At 34.4% G+C, this 12,964-nt stretch overlaps 1 protein-coding gene across 1 annotated transcript; it reads right to left on the reverse strand.

Annotated features, from left to right (window-relative positions):
- Nucleotides 1-2,616: 2,616 nt before the first annotated feature.
- On the reverse strand, nt 2,617-11,968 carry LOC129220864 (testisin-like). Its single transcript, XM_054855296.1, has 7 exons — nt 11,941-11,968; nt 11,262-11,323; nt 10,148-10,239; nt 9,138-9,407; nt 7,333-7,338; nt 3,717-3,858; nt 2,617-2,802 (listed from the first exon to the last, which is right to left on the reverse strand). Exons 1-7 carry the CDS (start codon nt 11,966-11,968, stop codon nt 2,617-2,619), a joined length of 786 nt encoding a protein of 261 aa, XP_054711271.1.
- Nucleotides 11,969-12,964: the final 996 nt, after the last annotated feature.

A 12,964-nucleotide genomic window follows, 5' to 3' on the forward strand; every position in this document is an offset into this window, starting at 1 on the left:
TCTGCACATTCAACTAAAATTTTTGGATAAATATTATCCGGTCCTGGAGCTTTAGTTGCTTTAATCTTTTTCAAATGAAATAAAACCTCCTCCCTGGAAAATACAAAATCCTCAAGCTGTATAATAGCTTGTGTCTTGTTAGTGTCAACTGTTGAGATACAGTTATCGTTAAACACACTGGAAAAAAAGTTATTTAGAACATTTGCAATATCCCTATCGTTTTGGATTAAATTTCCATACTCATCAACCAAAGGCCCAATTTTACTGTTTCGAGCTTTCCCAGAATTAGCATAAGCAAAAAACCTCTTAGGGTTCCCATCAATGTCATCTGCCAGCCTTTGCTCCAATTCCCTTTTCTGAATCCGTACCAAATACTTAAAATTTCGCCTTGCCTTACCATACTGGAGCCTCTCCGCACTCTGACCAGTTTCTTTAAACTTACGAAAAGTGGCTTGTTTATAATTAAGAGCTTTTTTAGTCTCCCTGGAGAACCACATGGGCCAAATTTTGGTACTAACACCTTTTCTCCTAAATGGAACATAGTCCCATCACAACAATATTTTTTAGATTTCAGTGTGAGTCATGGGGAAGTGCAAATTTCTCAGCAAATAGTTAGATGAAACTGATGAAGATCGGAACAAAATTAGAGACTGGGGAAAACAACAAGAGAATAACGTTTTTTGTTTTGTGTATGATATATTAATATGGGGTGAGAAGGGATATAACGCTATTAAGAAGCATTACAAGACAGAAAAACATGAAAATAATTTTAAACTAAATAAAGATGAAGCGCAGCTTCATCTATCCTTCAGTGAAACTACCAGCATCCCTGGTTCAAGTCAAAATGTATCATTATGCCTATTTAATTCTAAAGAGGCTGCCTTAAGTGCTGAAATAAGTGCCCCCCCATCCAAATATTTGTGTGAATAATATTACTCAATGGATAAAAAGATTTTCATAGGTGATAAAGGAATTTTATCATTATTATAGTTAATTAACAAATTATCTTCACGAATTTAGCAGCTGGCAACTAATTTGTCTGTTGGTGCTTCCCTGGGTTTAACTATAAGTGGTCCTCCCAAGGTCCTCTTTTTGATCCTAACTGGTCCTCTTTAGTCCTCTTTTTGAGTGAAAATGGTCCTCTTTTACCTTTTTCTGAAGCTAAAATGTGTTGGGAGCCCTGCAGAAAGTTTTTTATATATTTCCGTAAAACTTTTCATGCATGTTTGTCTGTTTTTTTTATGATGTGAACCTAAATTTTAACTAAAAATGAAAGTTAATTTAAAAAAAAATATCTTTTCGCCCAAAATTTATGAAAAATTTGATATAAACTTATACAATTTCAATAAATAAATAAATAAATAAATAAAATAAATAAATAGCGTTCAAAAAATAAATAAATTTAGAGGTTAAGATCATAAAAATAAACCAGAAAAACATGCATTAAAAGTTATACGGAAATATATAAGAAGCTTTTTGAGACATCACGCACGCAAAACAAGAAACCGGCACCTGAGAAAAAGAGGCCTAAACAGCTGCTGTTAACAGAAATCTCTATGCGGAAAGTTTACGCATTTTTATGATAACTTGTAAAGTTTTTTGCGTATGGTAATAAATAAGGTATCAAACTATTCAAAATTAAATTATGCAAAGCATATATTTTTTTCCAAAAAATCGTAAATTTTGAAGTTTAAAGGTCCTTAGACCCCTTAAGTTTCCGTACAAATTACTTTATATTTGGCTTATTAAGAGGCACACACAAATTGTCAAATTTTTCAATTTTTTTTATCATTTAAAATACTGCTCCTCTTTTTTCTGCTTAAAAGATGGTTGAATCTTGTATCCATCTTAATTAGAACGAAACATATAATTTTTTTTTCATGCATTTAACTAATTTTATAGTTAGCTTTAAACACGTTTTTCCTCGTAAAGCAATTTTTCCCGATTTTTTGCATTCAAACTCTTATAAGTCAAGAACTGATAAAGATAAAGTAATGAAATTAGGAGCATATCTTTTTCAAACAATTTACTTTTATTTTTACTCGGAAAATTTGAGGCCAAAAAAAAAAAAAAAAGTTTACTGCAAAAAAATGTGATGCTTTAAAAAATATATATATCTTCGAATTTTTAAAAATTTTTCTTTAAATATTTTTTTTTATTGAATAAATAGTATTTTTCAATTGCCATATAAAAATTAAAGCTTAGATATTTGTGCATAATTTTTTGAAAAAAATTTGGAAACTGACAAGGGAAATTTTGAGTTATAACGATTTGAAGGAACCCCATTTTTAAAAAAATGAATTAAATGAAATTATTATTAGTATTATTTTAATATTTATGCTATGATTTTGCTTATTAAATAGAAGGTGAATTAGTGAAAAAAAATCAAAACTCTTAAACTGTTTAATAAATTGTTTTTCAAAAAATATGTCATGAACCCCCTTAAAGACAAAAAAATCCAGATGTTTTGGAGAGTTCATTGCAAAATCATCTGCATTATTTCAGAAACCACATGAATTCTTCTCCAATGCTTTTGAAAAATTGTGCACAATTCCAAGATCTCAATAGTTAAAACAATATTTATTTATAGAATTTATTTACATATTTTCTTTCTTGTCACCTAAAACAAATATCAGAGACATCTCCAACCGTTTCGGTTAGCCAATCCATGTAAGCGGCAGTCGCAGTGTAAACGCTTGGAACAATTGGCCTTCCACAACCCAAAGCAGTGACGAACGACGCTACACCAATTGAAAGTGGAACACCTTCATCAGTGAACACTAATGGGCCACCGGAATCACCCTGCAAGATATATTAACGTAACTTAAGACAGGAAGAAAATCAGAAGTTGTCATTAGTTTTCTGTAAATTGTGGCACGAATCAGTCCCGTTGCCGCCACTGTGATAACTTCTCTATGCACTCTGCACCCACACACTTCAAGCTCCGGAAAAAAGATCTTTGGTCATCGACGACTTTACTTTTGTTTGGGTTGAAAAAGCAGAAATTCTTAGATTGGAATAACGCGAATAATCGTTAATTGCAACTCTTTCCCTCTAAGAGTCAGACTCGGGCCCGTCATACTTTCAGTAATGGAATTTGAATCGGTTTTGCAATGTTTTTAATCTTTCTAACTTTTTAGAGGCCAAGCATTAAGTGTGGTAACTAAACTAGATTGTTTTTTCCGTCAAATAACTCCTTGAACCTCGACAACTTTTAGAGTTGCTCAAAACACTTATAAATGAAAAAAAAATAATAAAAAGGGTAGGTAGCATAAAGAAACTGATAGATGTGATGCTATCACACTACACTTCATAAGAAATTATGAGTTCCCTCTATGAGTTTCTGAGGAAATCACAGATTCAAGTTGGTTCTGAATCACTGAGACATGATTGCAAGATGTGCTGTAGTGATCAATATCATGAATGTTCCTTTGAAAATCAAATCCTAAGGTGTTAGAACCGTGGTCTTGATCGCTTCATGACTATGCACGACTATCAATTTCCCTAATTCAAAACATTAAATGCTATGGTGGCATTTTCCTTTGTGCTTACCATGTTATAGCTGCTTGGTGTTTCTTACTTTCTCTTACAGTTTCGAGTTTCCAGAGCAAAAAATAAGTGTTATCTTTAATCTAAAGAAATTAGCATCCTACTAATAATAGTATTAATTGAATAATTAAAACCCCGTAAAATTCTCAAGAGTAGCGTTTACTTACAAAGCAGACTCCTGTACTTCGGAATGATGTAACACAAACATGTCTCTCGGTAATTTGGATACCTGCAAAACCGAAGAACAAGCGACAGAAGGCTCGTCTTTGCACCGTGAGCTCAGTCGTCATTAGTGTCTCAGGTGGTTCTCTAGCATCTAAAACGGAAATAATAAAAACAATTAAAATTCAGAACAAATACATAGTTCCAATGTTCAAAGAGCAACCAATGTTCAAAGAGCAGTCACGTGCAGTGTCGGATTCATAAGTTTGGGGGCCCTCCGCTTTGTGTGTTTGGGTGTCTCTTAGTCCTTAATCCATCATCTTTAAAATAAGAGTTTGAAAAACAGGCTTTATGATCAGGGACACCCGGATGGGAGGTTACGGGAGGTCACTTTGACCTTCCAAAAAATTCCTTATTCGTCAAGTTTTGTTTGATGATTCGGCAAATTTGGAGACGTTGTTGCAGTATTGCAATTTTGAAATGTCCAGATGTTCCTTTTCATCAGATGTACTTTGTGCGTGTTTACCCGTATTTTATCATACGATAAAATTTGGAGTTCCATTCGACAAATTCAGAATTTTCGCCCTCTCAAAAATGTAAGTTCGGGGCGTCCTTGGCTATGATCTTCGGGGCACCGCAATTGCAGTATTACCCACGTGGTAAATCTACCACTGGTCATGTGTCTGAGGCTTGAAAACGAGGATAATGTATCTCGTATCAGCAATAAATGTGACGAAAACTGTAGAAGAACTATGAACAACGTTGAACTTTCACAATTAAAAATGTAAAAAAACATAAAAATTGAACTTTTCATAAGGGCCGTTTAAACAATGAGTGGTTGTTTTAACAGTACACATGCTCATGTCTCAATTTAATACTATACTTGATCCTTAACGTCCATTGTATCCCACATCGTATAAATTTTGCCATCTCAGATATTCCTGAGTGAAAACAGTTTAAATAGGTTTATAATATATAGGTACAGTTATTGTAGTATAGAAGTTTATTAACAAACCAAAATAAAAAAGGAGCTTTCATATCAACAATCTGTTTAAAAAATAATTAAATAAAACAGACTTTAGCATTGAAAGAGTTTAAATAGTTCAACCGCGTACCCGTTAGGTTGAAGTGCGATTCATTTATTTTTCATTAAGTCTTCTTATCATATATATGTCAGAAAATTTGACAATATATCTTTATCGGGAAGGAGAAATCGTAACCTGAAAGTTGGCATTGTGTATCAGTTATACTAACGAATTAACAAAAATGTTAAATTACTGTGTTTACTCTCGTATAAACCGGATTCTGACTCAGTGGCCAGTCGGTGGATTTTCGAGATGCAGAAAATCACCAGCGTCCATGTCGTATGATTATGTGGCATGCAAAAGATCCATTGGATATTCGGTTGGAATTGAATGCCCACAGAAAAATGAAATGCTTAGTGTAGTTTTACATTGAATAGAGCCCACGTGTCTCCGCCTGGTGGTAACTGGTTAAAAATTCAAAATTATCAAAAAACTATCTGTGCCATTGACATCCGTGTCTTAATGGTGGCACATGAAAGACTGGATGCCATATTAGGGTGGTCACAAAAAATCGATTTTCGAATTTCTTCCGCGGCACTCCCCTAAAATGTGCCAATGGACTAGAAAACATGATTTGCAAAGTTTCAGCTCAATCCGATAATACTAACACGTGCCGCAAAGAGGCTAAAGTTACAAAAAACTGATTTCTAGCAAAAATCGTAGTTTTTCTTCTTTAAAACCGAAACTTTTCATCCTAGAAACTTCGTTCTGTCTCATTTTATAGGAAATTTTATTCTCGTGATAAGTTATCTTATCCATTTTTTAAACAAAATTTATAGAATGGTATTTGGCATTTTTCAGGTCAGGTCGTGGAAGATATCATCAATAAGAAATTTTCATGCAAATACCTAAAAGCATTACAATATTCAATTACATTTATTTGCTCTTTGTTGATTTTAATTTATCCATTAAAAAGGCTTCATTTGCAGGTACTTTAAAAATTTAATGCAACAAATTGCTGATTTAAAATGAAGGAACTAAGTAGTTCAGAAGAGAAAGCAGTGTTAAAAAATTACGAAAAAAAAAGAAAAAAGAAAAAAATCTAATGCATTTTATTGCTTACACTGTTAAATTATACATCATTATGTTATTACTTTTCATTGAGAAGTTAAAGTGGTAATAGCTTCGATATGATAGATTTTGATGAATGGAAAAATGTGCCTGCATTCGGACATAACTTGTAATAGAAACTGTTGTTAGTCTGAAATTAGTTTTACACCTGTTTCAGCTGTGCCACTGACAACCCTTAAACTGTTTACTATCTTTTTAGCTTTAACATAATATTGGTTTCCACACTATTCATCAAGATCAGTATTTATAAACTTCGTATCGATTTCGAATCTCTTTAAAAAATTGCATATCTTAAAAAGTTTGAGGAGAAATGAAAAAATCTACTTCTTTGTCCAATAAACTAACCTTCTTTCAGATTGAGCTGTGCTTTTGTATCCCTATCATAGCAATCATCTTCATTATCTCCTACTTCGGATTTTAATTTTGCAGCCTTCTTTGTTTTGATCTTTTTTTCTCTCCCTAAAGTATCATCAAAAAAAGGGAAATGCAACCTTGTCTGAGTTCAGGGGCCACTAACGGTTAATTATTTTAGGTAGTTCTGTGCCTACATCATCTTCATAAATACTCCTGTATTGAACCAAAGATTTTACTAACTGTAGATCTTGGTTGTGGGGAAAAGCTGGATCGCAGACAATAAACCGTACTTTTCCGTAAATATTGTTGATAAACAACCAAATATCATCAATACCTTTTATCTTTAAATCGATTAAGGAAAGTTCATTCCTGAGAAGATATATTTTTAAAGTGTATATGAGGCAGTGAGAAGCAAAGAAATGTAATTGCCAAAGTTAAAATTTTCGAGATAATCATTACAAATAATAAGGGAACGTTTCCTCTGCTTAGTGGCAAGAGATGGTACTAGTAGCTCCGGTAGGAGCTGTTATATAGCATGATTTAGAAAAACAGTTCAATGAAAGTCTACCTACGATCTGCACTTTAAACGCGTTTTATAAGGAACTTTAAAAAGTCCACTTACATCCCTTTGCTTTTCACTACGTCATATGGCCTTTGCCATCCATCTTGTGTTGTGAATAGCGCCAGGTACTCGAAAAGTAACATTGTTTGGATAAGACTCCCTAAATAAGTTAAGCAAAGTGGAATGAACTTTTTATAGGCATCCCTAAGCTGCTACTGTTTTCATTTCTCAAAAAGAAAGCTTGGAGTTTCACCTTGATTGCTTATTTTGTTTTTAATCTTCTATACTTGCTTTGAATTGCTTCTTATCTATATCATTCATCCTAAATTATTTTTGAAAAATATCTGGTTGAGGACAATTGGACATACCTATTTTGCAAATCAAAACTCCTTTCAAACCAATTTCTAAGATGTAGTAGCAACAAGCTAAATACAAAAACTTTTTCTGTAACAAACTGTACTCACAAAACGCAGGTTTATACTGCAGAAAGTAGCCTTAAAATGACTGTCATTTTAACGAAAGCCCTAACAAGTCTTCGTCTAAGAACACAGGCCACTATCCTGGGAATTGTAGATTTTCCTTTCTCTGGGGGGGGGGGGGGTCGAAAACCCTTACAAGACTGAGATTTTTAAGCTAGTGTTTAGCGCTGACCACCGAGGAGGAAAACAACGTTCCGTATTTATGGCCTCTACAGCTAATTTCAAAAGTTTTACATGCAGGTGTTTGTTTTAGCTTTTAATTTTAGAGACATAACTATAGTACAGTGATATCCTGTTACAACGAACTTCTAATTACCAGAAATTTTCTTCGTAGTAACGAGGTTTTAGTAGTAATGAAATTCAAGCAACGTAATAGAAATCAAATCGGAGTTGAAAATTTCTTTCGTTGAAACAGATATTTCGTTGTATCGGTATTCGTTGTAACGGGATTTCACGGCATATATTTCTGATAATATTGCGGTTTTTGCTCTGATAGCTTAACACTGTAAGGGGGTTACAACCATTAACTAAAAGAAGCAATACAATTTATATTAAAATGATTCGTTCTTTTTACGCGATTTTGAGGATATTAGCTACGACATGACTCTAAAAATCCTGAATAATATTTAATAAATCTTTACAAGAATTTGAATGAAATTAGAGAATTTAGATGAAATTAGACTTCAGGAGAATAAAATTCCCTATAAAATGAGACCAGAACGAAGTTTCTAGAGTGAATATAGTTTTGGTTTTACAGATGAAAAACTACGATTTTTTGCTAAAAATTGCTATTTTTCTTAACTTTAGCCTCTTTGCGGCACGTGTTAATGCGATCGAAATGACTTGAAACTTTGCAAATCACATTTTCTAGACTATTGGCAATTTTAATGGGGGTACCGCAAAAGATTAGTTGAAAAAAGTTTTTCCCCATGTACCTTGTGACCACCCTAATGCCATATCCTGGGATCGCACTAAGTCCGAAAAAGGTTGAGGTCCCTTACGCAGCAACATTGGTAAGAAAGAAAAAAAATTCTCGTATAAATCGCATGTATATATAATATCTAAAATTGCACACGAAATATCTTTCCTTCCTGATATTGAATGATGCTAAACTCCAGCTGGTGACTTATGTGAAAAGAAAAATTTTGATACACATAAAACTTGTTGCACAAATTTCTTCGACTTACCGATGGGTTCCAAACCACATGCTGCTTAAGAGAAAAATCACATTGTCAGTTGCAAACAAGTGGGCGGATTTTTCTTCTTTATAAAAAAAAATTTCATAGCCATGATATTCAAAGAACTTTAAATTCTTAATGAAAAATGCATATAAACTAATCATAACACACCATTCTCACTCAAAGATTTCTTTCAGTTCTGTCTGCATCGATGTTGGATGAATTTTGAATGTTCTGAAAGTCCTCACCTTCTCTTTGTTCAAAATCGTTGGAAATGGCAATCATTTAAAAACGTTTTATAATGATGTCAATTGTAATTAAAGTCCAGTTCTGTAAAATCGAACTGTAGAAGGGATGAAAAGCTCAATTTAGTAAATAATATCGCAACTACCACAAAAAAATAGGCTTATCTGCGGAACTTCGAAACATTTTTCTGATCCAGACTTGGGTGCAAAGAAGAGTGAACACAATGCGTCCACTCATTCAGAAAAAATCATCCGGGCGCGACAAGAATACAATTGAAACTACCTACTAATACTTGCAGTAATTTTTAGATGCCTGTAATTTTTAGATGTATTGCACTTAAAATTCGTACTAAGGTTATAATATTCATCTAAATTTTATGAACACAAGAATATTGCCTAACATATATGAGAAAGGTGCTATTCTGTCGAACTTTCGTAAAACTCTTAGTTACTTGCCATTTGACGTGACGCCCCATCCCACCGCCTGCACTTTCTGATCTTCGAATTCTCTCCCCATCACCGGCAGACAAATGGGTTGGATTCTTTCGGTGTATTCTACTGGTTCGGTAGTTCTAAACACGGCAATGTCGTACTCGGACCCTTCTCCATACCTAGGGTGGGCTGCGACTTCGCTGAAACTGATTCTTGTGTCCGGACCTTCCCTTCGGTTGTTGCCTATGATGCCGTAGAAAGCTGTTGCAGGCTCAGCTCCTCCGTCGTCGCTGGAAATACAAGACGAGAAAATTTAAAAAGAAAAAAAAATAACTTGCATTCTGAAATTTTGCATTTAAAATAAGTGTTTCACAATCACGAGTTGAGACAGGACCCTACTCGTTGGAGTTATTGTTTCTAGATTGTTCTTCTATTGTTTCTTCTATTGTGCGTGCATATGTAGGCTTGTGTGTATGCACGTAGGTGTCTGTGTATGTGTGTAAAGGCGCGTGTGAGTGAGTATGAGCGCGCGTGCGTGTATAGGACATGGACGCCACCGACCAGGAGTAGCGGATTCCGTGGGACAGTGCTGAGGACCAGAGGAGCAGCGCCTGCAGAGGCCCCTGGTCCAAGCTGAAAAAGGAACCAAACATTTTAGACGGTCATATGAGAACAATAAGCAATCGTGATTTCTCAAAAAAAAAAAAAAAAGGCGATTCTACAAGTGAGCTGCGCTCAAAGTTGCACATCAATTCTCAACTCTCATACGATCAATTACAGAAAGTCCTCCCTTAAGCAATATTTAGTAAATGGAGGGAGCTAAGTACAATCATTGGCTTAGGAAAAGCTGAGGCAAAGATCCCAAGCCACATGATTCAGCTACGCCAAATGGTTAACACGTTTTGTGTGAAACTAGTAAGAAGAAACCTGATTTCTTCCAATACTTTTCTTTACAACCTATCATGTGACTTAGGTTCTACGTACTCACATTTTCATCTAGTGGCACACAAAAACGAAAGAATATACTTACGATAATACCACACAATGAGCAGCAGTCATTACTATGGTAGGGGAAATCAGGAAAGAACTGCAAATAAATCTTCCATTGTAATGAAGAGCTACCTGTTGGATTAAATTAATACAATTGAGCACGAAGATTTAGCGTTTACTGATGATATTTATCAGAATAACAGTAAAGTTAACCCACGGAAAACAACACTAAATGTAAAAATGATGGCAATCAGTCACTGTTCTTTATAAATGTTGACAACTAATGAAACGAGTATAAATTATCAGCGTATTCTTTAAAATACTCCAATATTTATTATTTGAAGAGTATGTACATATTTATCTCCGATGTGTGCATTCTCTTGAAATCGATTATTTTTACTACGGAGGATCATTTTCTCTGCTACGCAGTTTTAAAATTCAAAAAATAGTCTGCCAAAATAAGATTAATCGTAAAATTTAAATCAGCACTGAAAAATGCTTAAAAATAAGACGCTAGATTATATCCCGGGAAAACGGTACAAATCTTTGTCTTTTGAAATAAAGGAATTTTTTTCTTTGAAAATTTAAAGTTTTTTTCTTCTTCAACTAAGATATATTCTGCAAATTTTCTCGACAATCTACAACGCACGTCGCAGCGTCACGCTGTTTCTGCTATCGGGAACTAAGGCATTCTGGACAAAAACATGCTTCACGAAGCGTTGAACCCCAAATTCAGTCGCCATCTTCACAAAAACGAAATGGCGGGCGGAGAAGAGGCATTAGCGCTACTTGATGGCAACTGCGTGAAATTCCAAATTTTTCCTTTTTTCCGATACGTAATTCAAGTAATATGGATTAAAATCTGAAATGTTGATGTTTTTGAAATCTTGCCTTACACTCCTATTTATACTTGTTTGGGTTTAACACTTCAGGAGCTTCAGATGTTCCATGATCTGACTCAAAGTCTTGTATAGTTTGTTAAATGGAAACAGTTAGTGAAACTAAGTTAGCTGTGATATTGACAACGTTTGCCACATTTACACTTTTTGGTGAATGAGCGATAGGAGAAAACAAAAGTAAATCTATGTCATCACTTAAAATTTATTTAAATTGATTTTTAAAGTTGCTTCGCTTTTAACAAGTAATAATGATACCATCCATGGAAATTCTCCATCTTCAGCTTCTCTTCCATTGATTATTTTTGTATCCAGGTCATCTGAAAGTTAAATGCTAAATCAGTGTTTTGTACCCATTAGTTTTGAAACTGAGAACTTATAATTTAGAGCACTATTACTGAAATATTTAAAATACACCATCAGCTCAGTTATTCCATCTGAGGACTGCAGTTTCGTGCTTTTTAGCAATCATCAGCTCGGAATAGGAATCACATGAGATCCAATGCAGGACGCAGGAATCAATATAGTTCTCGGATAGAATAACTGAGCTGGTGGTGCATTTTAAATATTTCTGCCTTAGCCCTGGCTTAGGGCGGTAATTTACTACAAACCACTATTACTGAGTTGTACTTTTGAGGGAAAAAAAACGTGCGCTAAATTCGAGCGATGATAGCATCATTTCCCTCAGAAACGCTGTGCACACATACACATTTTGTTACACCTTTTACTATTAAAAAGAAACGAAGCACTTTTTGGAAGATAAATATCAAGACATTGGTCATGTCAAGACATGGCAAAAATGTTTTTGATAAAAGTCTACGCTTTACTCAAAACTAAAGAAAATGTTACTTTCATCCTTATGTTTCTCACTAACTCAATGCTTTCTAAATTTAAATATTTTGCTTTGTTTATACCAAGAAAAACTTTGTAAACTTACCTGGAACTTCCTCTGTGATTCCTGTCATGTTTAATGCGTAGATCTGTTCAAAAAGAAAGATCAATGTTACTGATACAGGAAATAAATATGAAATAATTATAAAAACATGTTAGTTTTCTTTTTTTTCTTGTCAGTGAGAGCACATTCAGTGTCAGAAGCATTTATTACATCAGGAGTTGATGTGTGCTTACGATATTGGTTTACGCGATGAGTTAAGTATGATTAACAAAAGTATCCATACCGAAGAGCAGGAATAACTAAATGGAGGTAGCTAGTCCAATCAATGGCTTAGCAAAAGTTGAGGCAAAGGCCCAAGTCACGTGACTCAAAAATGACGAATGGGGGACACGTTTCGCGTGAAACTAAGGAAGAAACCTGATTTCTTCCCCATGTTTTGCTTTAAAATTTATCCTGTGATTTGGGGTCTTAGCTGCACGAATGAAAGTCTTCACTCCCTCCATTTTATCTCTTCTCAAAGATCCATACACACTTCGACCGTTTGAAGTATTTGTAAAGGACCCTGCGCACAGTGCACACCCAGGAAACTTGCAAGTAAGCCACGTGAAGAAAGATGTGCCAGTTGTGAGCCAGCTTGCATTCTAAGAATCTTACACTATCTATGTATCTATACAGGTTTTTAAAGAGCATTCATTGCCTTTTGATACAATTTCATTTAAATACAATTTTGTAGATAACTATTATTATTTAGGACCAAACAGTGACATCATTGAATGCCCCAACAGTCGAACGTGCTTATAACGAATGCTAAGGGACTGATTTTTGCTCGTTATAACAGAGTCCTCGTAAAAACGGGTGTAGGAAAAAATAAGAAAAATCATACATAGATACATTTTTTTGTACTTGAATTGGCTTTGAACTGTTCTGTTGTTTTTTTTCTTGAGTTATTGTTTTTCGGAAAGTACTCATGCACAGAAAAACATCGTCAGTTGCAGACCTGGTTTGAAAAAATGGACTTTTTTGGCGCACCTAACAATGGGTATGGAGAGAGGGGGAGGGTTTTTTC

Source organism: Uloborus diversus, chromosome 4 (assembly GCF_026930045.1).
Source record: "Uloborus diversus isolate 005 chromosome 4, Udiv.v.3.1, whole genome shotgun sequence".
Classification (NCBI taxonomy): Eukaryota; Metazoa; Arthropoda; class Arachnida; order Araneae; family Uloboridae; genus Uloborus; species Uloborus diversus.

Excerpts from the sequence above, each read along its gene's own strand:
- LOC129220864 (XM_054855296.1), bottom strand. The coding sequence starts at position 11,968 with ATGACAGGAATCACAGAGGAAGTTCCAG. Across the intron at positions 9,408-10,147 it reads GCTCATTGTGTGGTATTATC|CGACGACGGAGGAGCTGAGC; the intron begins GTAAGTATATTC and ends TTGTATTTCCAG. Across the intron at positions 2,803-3,716 it reads GAAGTACAGGAGTCTGCTTT|GGTGATTCCGGTGGCCCATT; the intron begins GTAAGTAAACGC and ends TATATCTTGCAG.